The sequence below is a fragment of the Colobus angolensis genome, unplaced genomic scaffold, assembly GCF_000951035.1.
Source record: "Colobus angolensis palliatus isolate OR3802 unplaced genomic scaffold, Cang.pa_1.0 Scaffold286, whole genome shotgun sequence".
NCBI lineage: Eukaryota > Metazoa > Chordata > Mammalia > Primates > Cercopithecidae > Colobus > Colobus angolensis.
Window position 1 is genome coordinate 2,299,779 of NW_012116110.1, and position 10,628 is coordinate 2,310,406.

At 37.8% G+C, this 10,628-nt stretch overlaps 1 protein-coding gene across 1 annotated transcript in view; it reads right to left on the bottom strand.

Annotated features, from left to right (window-relative positions):
• TRPM3 (transient receptor potential cation channel, subfamily M, member 3) overlaps positions 1–10,628 on the bottom strand; it is a 588,224-nt gene that overhangs the window by 234,823 nt on the left and 342,773 nt on the right. Inside the window, exon 8 of the mRNA XM_011948911.1 lies at positions 9,703–9,877. Within this exon, the coding sequence (XP_011804301.1) occupies positions 9,703–9,877 (175 nt within the window). The remainder of the gene's footprint in view (positions 1–9,702; positions 9,878–10,628) is intronic.

Below are 10,628 nucleotides of genomic sequence, written 5' to 3' on the forward strand. Positions count from 1 at the left end.
GATAATAAAGTCTCAAATTTACTATCAAATGGCAAAAACCAATGAGATGATAGGGTTAAACAACTCCAAATTTTAGGTTTGTCTCCAAGACACTGAATCATGGTTCTACGGATTTAGAGGAATGGATTATTTACTGCTTAAGACTTTTAGAGGTTTATGCTCATGGATGGACATTTGCTTTGCATGGAATATATCCCAAGAAAACATAATAAATATGTACATCGACTCTAAGAGACTTGTCCAACAATTAGGATAGTGCAAAAAGATGTTATTGAAACTGAACGGAGACTTTTCTAGACAACAGTAGTGCAGACTTGAGTTAATCTTGAAATCCTACTTTAATGCATTTTTAGTGTTTCTCTGACTGAATAAGCTTTTATAGCATGTATTCACTGTTCTATATAGTTTTCATAAATCCTGTGGTCCATGATCAACATCTGAGAATTGCATGAGGAATCTGGGGATTAAAAACATCCCAAACATTATTTATTATTAATAATACCACTAGATGAGGCATTAATCCACTATATCCCTAGCAGCTGTAGATCCTATTGTTGGCCAGGTTGATTCAGAATCTACTTTCTCTAAAGGAAAGGAATGAAACACCAGTACATTTTATTATTTGCACCTCACTCAGATAAATTTGTGGATTTTAAAGCCCTTACTACATCTTTTTGTGAGACAGGCTAGATTGTGAAACTTCAGAGAAAAATTTGCTAGAAATTAAATAGGTAAAGAAATGCATTTGTACATGGTAAGGCAGAGAAGCCTGCGACAGCAGGAAGTGCTTGGAGAACAGTGGGGAGGACAGCTCCATTGGGTTGTAGGGTGAATAGAAGGTTTGTTGAGTGAGAGCTGGCTCTAGAGAAAAGCTGGGGTCAGGATATAGTGGATCTTGAGTCCAAGCAAAGGAATGTGATCTTGACCTGTAGGTCAGGGGTCTTCAATGGAGTTTCACAAAGGAGCCCCTGGAATTTTCAGGAAGAGCTCCACAGCTGCCTCAGAGCTGCCTTTGTAGGTGAGAGTCAGACAGAGAGAAAGAGGCTCTAGGAAAACAGTTCTGAAAGTATGGTCTCTGGACCAAAAGCATAGCATCACTTAGGTATTCCTTTGAAATGCATATTACCTGACCTCAACCAGATTTATTGAATTAGAAAATCTGGAGGTGGAGCCAGCAATTGTGAGATTTTTTTTTTTGTAATTTTTTCCTCTTATTTTAAAAAATGCATATCTAATTGACAAAAATTGTATGTATTTGTGGTATTTATGGCATGTTTTGATATGTGTATACACTGTGGAATGGCTAGATTAAGCTAATTAACATATGCATTAACTCACATACTTTCATTTTATTATGGTGAGAAAACTTGAAATCTACTCTCAGCAATTTTCAAGTATACAATGTATTATTGTTGACTATAGTCCCCATGATGTACAATGCATCTCCTGAACTCATTCCTCCTGTATAGCTGTTTGTTTTCACAAGCCCTCTGGGTGATTCTGATGCAGAATAAAGTTTGAGAACCATGGTCTAGGCCTCCTATCCCAGCTTTGACAGAGTAAACCTGTACCTTGTCTGTGTTACATGTTGCACCTCTACCTGAGGTTTCACTTGAGAAAGAATTCAAGGGCTTCAAAAAAGTAAAAATCAATCAAGGCAAGTGGGAGGTTAGGACTCTTTAAAGGTTGTTCATTCCAACTGGAAAGTCAAAGGAAGCTGGAGTAGGACACTGCAGATGCTGAGTTGCCAATGCTGTCCCCTGGGACCCTGAACCTCAGACAGCTGAAAGAACCATCATTTGCCAGCAACTAGCACCATTTCACTTCTAAATACCTTTGCTTTCCTCTTCCTCTTTTTTCTTTCTCTTTTTAGATTGGTTATATATTTTGAGCTAGTCAAAAAATGATTTGCAAAAGAAACAATAAGTAAACTGAATGCCTTAAAAAGTCCATGTAAATAAAAATACTAAGCAATAAATCTGTCCGTCCTGTCAAAATGAGTATTTTTATGGCACAGCTTGCTTTTCAGGAAAGAATGTTCAAGTCTGACAGATGTTTGGAACCAAGTACAGCTGTGGGAAAGAGAGAAATGGGGTGATTGATGGTAAATACGCTTTTCAAGTCAACTGGGTTTCAAAGACAAAATTCGCCAGAGGGTACAGAGGGCTTGTGGTAACAATGCAGTGGCTTGTGAGGAGAATGCACGTGAGGCCCAGAAACCAAGGAAGATATTTTTGAAAACATCAAATAAGTGTGGGCCATAGACCACTCTCAATGGAATCACCTGGGGTTTGGGTTTTATACTCAGTTTCTTGAGCCCCATCCCATGTGCATCAAAGTCAGGATATTTAGGGGGATCTGGATCTCCTAAAGCTCTCTAGGTGATTCTCAGACATGCTGAAGTTTGATAACCACGTTTATTTGGATTTTTGTTGTTGTTGTTGTTGTTGTTAAACAAGTAGCCAAGAGTTAGCTAAGGAAATCTCAGAGGAATGTAATCACTAGAGAGCTCTGAAATCATCACTCGGCATTGATGGGCTTTCTGAAAGTTGTAGATGATGGTTCTTTAAAAGGGATTTCTCTATCATAATGGATTACACAACTATGTTTTCTCTGATGTTTGCTCTTTATGTTCAAGGACATTCTTTCCTAGAGAGTTTTGCTCAACTCCATACTCTTTAGGAAAGAGCAAATTAGTCCATGTAGAGAGCTGATGAGCCAATTTAGATCAATGAAACTTTTCCTCTCCATGGTGCTTTCTTCCCTGAAGAAGAAACTCTGGATAATTTTTTTAAAGTCAATGCTTCATTCTTCCCATGGTGATACAACATGAGGGATCAAATAGTGAACTCTAAGACAAATGTATTTATTTTATTTCTCACTTTCTTAAATACATGGAGCTACTCTAGCCCTATAGAGCTTGGATACAATGACACAGGTTGCAATATATCTATGTCTTTATATAGACTACAGAGGCAAAAACTGCCATGGTGTTGTCTCCATGACACTTTCTCCATTTACACCAAATTATGCTTCCTTCTACCTTCTCAGAATTCAATAATAGCATCTAATTGAAAAATTATTTGTTAGTATATTAGTTCAAATAAGATTATGTGCACATCTCGAGGAAAATTATACTACTTTTCATAGCACCCATAGTACCTAAAACAAGTATTCAAAAATACCTAGTGATTGATTTGAAAAGCCATATTATCAGTTCTATCTTTAAGTCTTCACTTAAATTTTAAGCCTATATATACACACAGATAATTATAGGGATTAACATATAATACTTACGTATATATAAAGTAATCTTATTGGATTCAATTTATTAAATTAATTAGTGTATATAAATTTAACATAGACACATACACACACACACACCATTGCCACACTATCTCAATGAATTTGTCCCTTTTACCAATTTTCTTCAATCTATTTCAGATTAATTCTTTCTCTGAGTTGAGTTATATAAGGGAGGGTCAAATATTAGTCCTTCTCATTCCTCCAGGCTGACCCTCAGCTTAGATCCAGTTTTGATGGAAAAGGGGAAGAGGAAAAATGAGTCATTCTGTTGCCATTTTGTGGATAATTAACATACACTGTTCCATTGATAGGATTCTCGTGAAGAATGCACCACGCATTTACTTTACCCTCTGTGCTCTTGTGACCCTTTGTGTCTTTATCAAAGCACACATGACCTTCTAGTTATCTGCACTCGTGTCTATGTTTTAGTCCCCATTATAAAGTCCTTGACAGCTAGGGCTGTGCCTTATTCATCTTCCAACAGGTCCATGCATATAGTACGCACTCAATAAATGTTAACTAGGAAAACAAGTTACAGTGACCTTTTTATAAGTGAAACCACCAGTGTTCTTTGTCTGTACAGTATGTTTCCAAAGAAAAGAATCAAGTTTTGGCCGGGCGCGGTGGCTCAAGCCTGTAATCCCAGCACTTTGGGAGGCCGAGACGGGCGGATCACGAGGTCAGGAGATCGAGACCATCCTGGCTAACATGGTGAAACCCCGTCTCTACTAAAAAATACAAAAAACTAGCCGGGCGAGGTGGCGGGCACCTGTAGTCCCAGCTACTTGGGAGGCTGAGGCAGGAGAATGGCGTAAACCTGGGAGGCGGAGCTTGCAGTGAGCTGAGATCAGGCCACTGCACTCCAGCCCGGGCGACAGAGCGAGACTCCGTCTCAAAAAAAAAAAAAAAAGAAAAGAAAAGAATCAAGTTTTGACATGATTTCTTGTAGAAAATTTTAGAAAAGAGACAAGATGAAATTAACAAAAACTATAATGGATACTTGAAGCTAGCGTGCTTGATATGTCTCCTTTTTTCTCACTTGACGTTCCAATTATGTCTAAATCATGCTGGAATACAAACCATTGAGATCAATTACGTTCTTTTGGCAGGTCTTATAGAGACAGATGATTAGGGTTTGACACCCGTCAGCTTTAGATGGAAATCTCTGGAGCAGCAGGAGAAAACAACAGTGACCACTGCACAGAATGACAGGCCCTGGGGATTACAGACTACATTTGGGTTTCTAAAATGTCCAGCTTTCTGGTGACTTTCTTATATCTTTGGTCACTTTGATGTATATTTGCAGAGAAACATGCTTTTGCCACATCTCTGCTAGGAATATATAGTTACATAATTTGAAGCCATACAACGTATTTTTTGTTTTTCATCTCCAGTTAGCGTTCATTTATGCCTTTGCCTCAGCAAATCAAATAATATAGGGAATCTTATTAAACATCCGTTAAACAGGAAAGTCAAATTTTTATTAGCAATGTATTATCTATTCTCCTGCTCCCAAGCCATTGCTCATTTATTCTTCCCAATATCCAATACAAATTCCACTGACACACAAAAATGTGAACAGTCTCTTGGTGTTTATCCCACTGACAATTTCCCAAAAGTTAATAACAGATGACTAAAAACTTGAAGGCTTTCTGCTACCAGCAAGTTCTGCTTATCCTAGAGTATCTAACAATGGTAAATACAGATGATTATTTCTGGAATGAAGATGCCAAAATAAACATAAAAATCAGTAATAAAATTTGGATGAACAAGGAGCACCATTTCGGAACACAAATGCATTTGGATGCCTTTTTCACACTGACATTTTTTATGGGTGAAGTACCTGCTCACTGATTGACAAATGATGGGCTAGACAACATTTCTCTGCAATCTGACACTTTGGTTGACCATTATGAGGCAAAGTAATCTCTGATTTCAATGTCAGGAGAAAGGTATGGTATTCTCAACCATGCATACTACAGCTCATATTGCTCCAACACAAAAATAGAATCCTAGTATTAAAAAACTTAGGTGATTCAAATACTATTTGGGTAGCATGAATCTCTTTAACTTTGTCATGTTTAGTCATTCATGATTTAGAAATAAAATTTGATAATATTTCTAAAGCAATAAAATTAATTAGGGAAAGTGACTAAATTTTAATTAGTGACTCATTCTAAACTATGACCGATGAGAAATAGAAAATCCATTATGCCAATGAGAAAAAAACGGGAGTTTGACCATTTCTTTCAGGTACTATATGCCACAGAGCAGAGATAGGGAGAAAGAGATTCAAACAAGAATTTAATTGCAATTGTCTTTTAGTTTATCCAAACCCATTTGGATAGTGATAGATGCAGTCTGTCTTTTTCTATCCTAAGTAATCTCATCTACAAAAGCTAATCAGTTTTGTCAATTACAAATTACTTTCAAAGTGATTGTCTTTCAAATTCACATTCTAGAAGGGAATTCAAAGATAAAACATAAAGTTCACAAAGGTTAAAATGTAAGGCTTGATTTTTTTTTTTTACTCCTTTAAGATTATAAAATGAAAGGCTCTATAGCTGAATAGTTCTTGGATCTGTATTATTTAAGAATCTTTAAATTAACTTAAAACATTTTTAATCATATTTGAGTTACCAAAGTCATTGAAAAGATACTGGTGCAGCCCTGAAATAAAGGTTTCATAAACAGGATGTATGTGTTCTCTATATCCAATTTCATTTGTACAGTGATGCACATTTATATAGATTTGTTTATATGATCATGTAGTTGTGGATTTACATTTATTTGTAGTGAAACATTTCCAACACTGTCGGACTTTATTAGAAATCAAAGAAGAAATCCTTCCTGGTGAATAAGGTCTAGGTGGGCTTTTTTTTTTTTTTTCTTAACATAAAGTACACTACTGCAAGATAATGTTATTTGGAAATGATTTTTAAAATTGGCTGCACATGTGTGGCTAGACAATTTCTTATCAAGCTAAATAAACATGATGAAATTCTCGAAGTTATTCAGATGGCACAGAGAAACATTCTGACTTCGTTTTATCATGATGATTTTATAATTGCTTTCCTGGAGCAAGAGCACACTTCATCATAACTACACATAAAATACAAAACTTCTCTTTAGACTTCTATTTTCTTAATAACCATTTCCAAATTTTTCTTAAAATTTTTAAGGTTTTAATTTTAAAACGTCTTAGGATCGAAAATTATACTTAATTCTTTACCTCCACACTAGTTATATGCATAAACTCATATTCTTTGATAATCAGCCATTATTCATAGTTTGTGTAGATCCCATAGATTGGGCTTTTGCATATTTTGACTATAAAAATTACAACAAAAACTGCTAATTAAAGTTAAAAGAGCATATTTTTGGCCAGGCATGGTGGCTCACGCCTGTAATCCCAGCACTTTGGGAGGCTGAGGTGGGAGGATCACGAGGTCAGGAGATGGAGACCATCCTGGTTAACATAGTGAAACCCCGTTTCTACTAAAAATTCAAAAAATTTGCCAGGGGTGGTGGCAGGTGACGGTAGTTGCAGCTACTTGGGAGGCTGAGGCAGGAGAATGGCGTGAACCCGAGAGGCGGAGCGTGCAGTGAGCCAAGATCACCTCACTACACCCCAGCCTGGGCGACAGTGTGAGACTCCATCTCAAAAAAAAAAAAAAAAAAGAAAAGAAAAGAAAAGAAAGCATGATATTTTTGACTCTTAATTTTGGGGTTGGTGTATAATGGTCTAAGCAGGAAAAGAGAAAGAATCCACATGACACGGGGTTGATCAGCTTGGACATTGGCTTACAACCAGGAATGCACTGGTTTTGATTTCTCTGGAATACCAATGGTAATAATAATAATACTAAAGTATAATGAAAAGAGGAAGCTGAAGGCAACTGAAGTGCATTTGAATATTTAAAAAAGAGTATCACTGAAGTACTATACGAGGAACACTACAGCACACAGCATAAAACACATTTCAGTACATGTTCACGATATACCAGCAGGGATTCTGGCCTGGGATCTTGGGCTGTGTGGCTTTGGACAAAGCGCCTAATTTAAACAATCTTAATTTAAATAATAATTTAATTTAAATAATCGAGGTCCCACCCAGTTCTAAAATACATAATCTTTCTTCCATATTAAAGCAGGAAGGGCAATCTAAGTAGTTTAACATATTTATATATAACTTATTAAATATTTTAACATTTTCAAGGTAGACAATCCAAGATCATGGTAAATAACAGGCACTGGATCCTGGCTTTCATTGTGTATACACCTGAGAAATCTGAAATGCTGAGGTGAACAGTGTACTTTTCCATGAGTTTTCCGGAAAAACAACAAAAACAAAAACAAAAACAAAAAAACAGAAAAACAACAGATGCATTCTGAATGCAAATTTGCATCTACTTTGTAGGAATACCATAAAATAATGTGCAAACTAGAAAGTAAGAAATAAGCCAAAGCTAAAAACTGTATTAAAATTATTGTTTATTTCTGAAAAATAGAACAAATTGCTAGATTTAGAGAAAGGAGAACCTTGGTTATTTTTATTTATTTATTTTTTTAAGACAGAGTTTTGCTCTTGTTGCCTAGGCTGGAGTGCAATGGCGCGATCTTGGCTCACTGCAACTGCAACCTCTGCCTCCTGGGTTCAAGCTATTGTCCTGCTTCAGCCTCCCGAGTAGCATGTGCCACCATGCCTGGCTAATTTTTGTATTTTTAGTAGAGATGGGGTTTCACTATGTTGGTCAGGCTGGTCTTGAACTCCTGACCTCAAGTGATCCACCTGCCTTGGCCTCTCAAAGTGCTGGGATTATAGGCATGAGCCACTGTGCCTGACCCTTGGTTAAATTTTTAATAAAACAAAGCACAATTAAGAATCTTGAACTCTGGGTTGATTGTAAACATAGAGAAGTTTGGGTACATATTCTCTTTTTAGGTTCTGAGCTATAAAATGGACTAATATTTACTATAAAAATAATATAATAGTAATTTAACTAAATTTAAATAGTTCTGAGCTATAAAATGGACCACTCATTTACTATCAAAATATAATAATAATTTAACTTTTTTTTTTTTTTTTTGGTATCAGGGCTTTTGCGTTTGCAGTGTTAAGCTGGAGGCTCAATGCCTTTTGTTATTCCTCATTTCACAAACATAGGTTCATCTACTAATGAGGTAGCTGTGCTGTTTTAATGGCTTATGTGGAGTACTGGGCTGCTGTCAAAGATGAAGAAGGGGATGGGGAGAGATGGGATGGTACTGCCTTGCCATGCTCAGTCTCTATTTAAATAAAGCAGGCTAGGTACGAGAGGGATGGGTACGAAAGGGATGGAGGAGGGAGCATCCTGCTGTAGGTGAGCTCACTTGTATTTTTGTTTTGTAATACTTGTCTACTTATTAGACTTACTGTGAGCATCTTGAGAGTGGCAATTAATTGTATGTTTTTCTTTTTTACATCTTAATGTTCGGCCTAGTGCATGGCACCCAGGAAACACTTAATGTGTATTTATAAAAGGCATGAATAAAAGACCATCATCTCATCTGAGGCTTTCCCCTCCCCACAAATTTCATGTGTTAGGGGAATTGATTGGATTAGGAAGTTCCTTATTTAACACATCAAAGGCTCCCCTGAGTTTTACCCCCTTAACCTCACTCACACCTTGGGATGGTTTATTTTGATCTAATAATCTGCAAAGGTGCTGGATTTCAGCATTTGCTCAGTGGGAAGTTGGACTGGAGGGGAGTGCTGTGAAGGGGGAATCTTTCCTGGGATTGGGGGGTTTGGACTGTTGAAAGTAGCATTAGGAGCCTAACAGATCAAGGAAAGGGCGTGAGGCATTCAAAAGGAGTTTACAAAAGACCAGAGTAGTTACCATTACAGAGATTTGACTTTCCCTGCCCGTCTAGAGAAGCCTGATGGCGCGGTCTACCACAGATCTTCACAGTGGCTTGGCAATGCTGGTGTTTGGAGGCCAAGCCTGGAAGCTGAACAACCCAGCTTCTCTGAAGTTACCAACCTGAACCATCTGGTCCAGACTGGCTGTGCTTCATGTGTTAAAACCCAATTCCTGCTTCTCCTTACTGGGAGGAGGAGAAGGAGATACGAAGACAAGAAAAAGGAGACTACAGCCTATGACCTCCTCTCTCTTCCTCACCCTTGTTATTTATCCGTGTAGCTTTCACAGAATTTCCCACTTCACAGGACATTTAGAATATGTTCCTCTGTTCTTCGCCCCAGCCCTCCCATGACAGACATTTTTTACACAATTTATTCATAGCTTGTTTTGATTTGAGGTCTTGGTTGAGCTACTGAAAACATAATCCACTCACACCCTCATTTCCAAACAGGCTTTAAGGTTCTTCCATGGGGCCTGGAAAGTTACCTACCCGCCTTCTTCTGAGTATTTATGCCCAAAGGCCAGGATGTCCGATGCCCGTCCACTGCCATCACAGACAACCACCGGCACGGGAGGAGTGTCTCGAAGGTACTCCAAAACAATCGAGATCACGTTGGGTCCCCCTTCCACTATGAGCGCCACCACGGGAACACCTTGACCGATTCCTGCATTAAAAAAGGAAAAGAAAAGGAAAAAAAAGGGAAAAGAACACAAAGCCAGCAAACCAAAGAAACAAAAAGAGAAACAAAAAGCACAAACTAAAATTACTGAGCACGGGGGAGGTAGCAGCATATGAAGGGATACAGTACTGAGCAAAAATTTACAGAAAACCCTTCAGCCAGATTTTCCCACCAGAAAGTCTATTGGACTTCGCCCTCTCCCTTCAACTCTCAGGATGCTGGGGTCAGTGAAGGCACGGGGTTCCATACTTTACAGGGGAGGGCCTGGGGTGAGGAGGGAGAAAAAGGAATTAGTCAACAGATAAAGCACCAGACCAGCAACCAGCAGCGTGGAAGCTGAACATGATCTGAAGCAAGTCTTTTATCTTTCCAATCAGTCTGTTTCCTATATGAAAAGTAGGAAGGTAAAAAATGCCACCTCCCTGCAGTTATCACAGGGGTAAGAAAATGCCTACATGGTTCTTTTTATTCAACACTATCAAAATCAGCTGTGGACATATTTTAACTTGTTGAATGAACTACTGGCTGAATTATGGGTCTATCTTTGACCATAGATGATCAGATTGATTATTGATTTTTTTTTTTTTTTTTTTTCCTGAGACGGAGTCTCACTCTGTCATCCAGGCTGGAGTACAGTGGCCGGATTAATTAGCGTGACTTTGATTCAGAGCAGGCTGCAACTGAAAATAAGAATTGTTTTTTTTTTTTTTTTTTTTTCCCTTGGAGTCAATTTGAA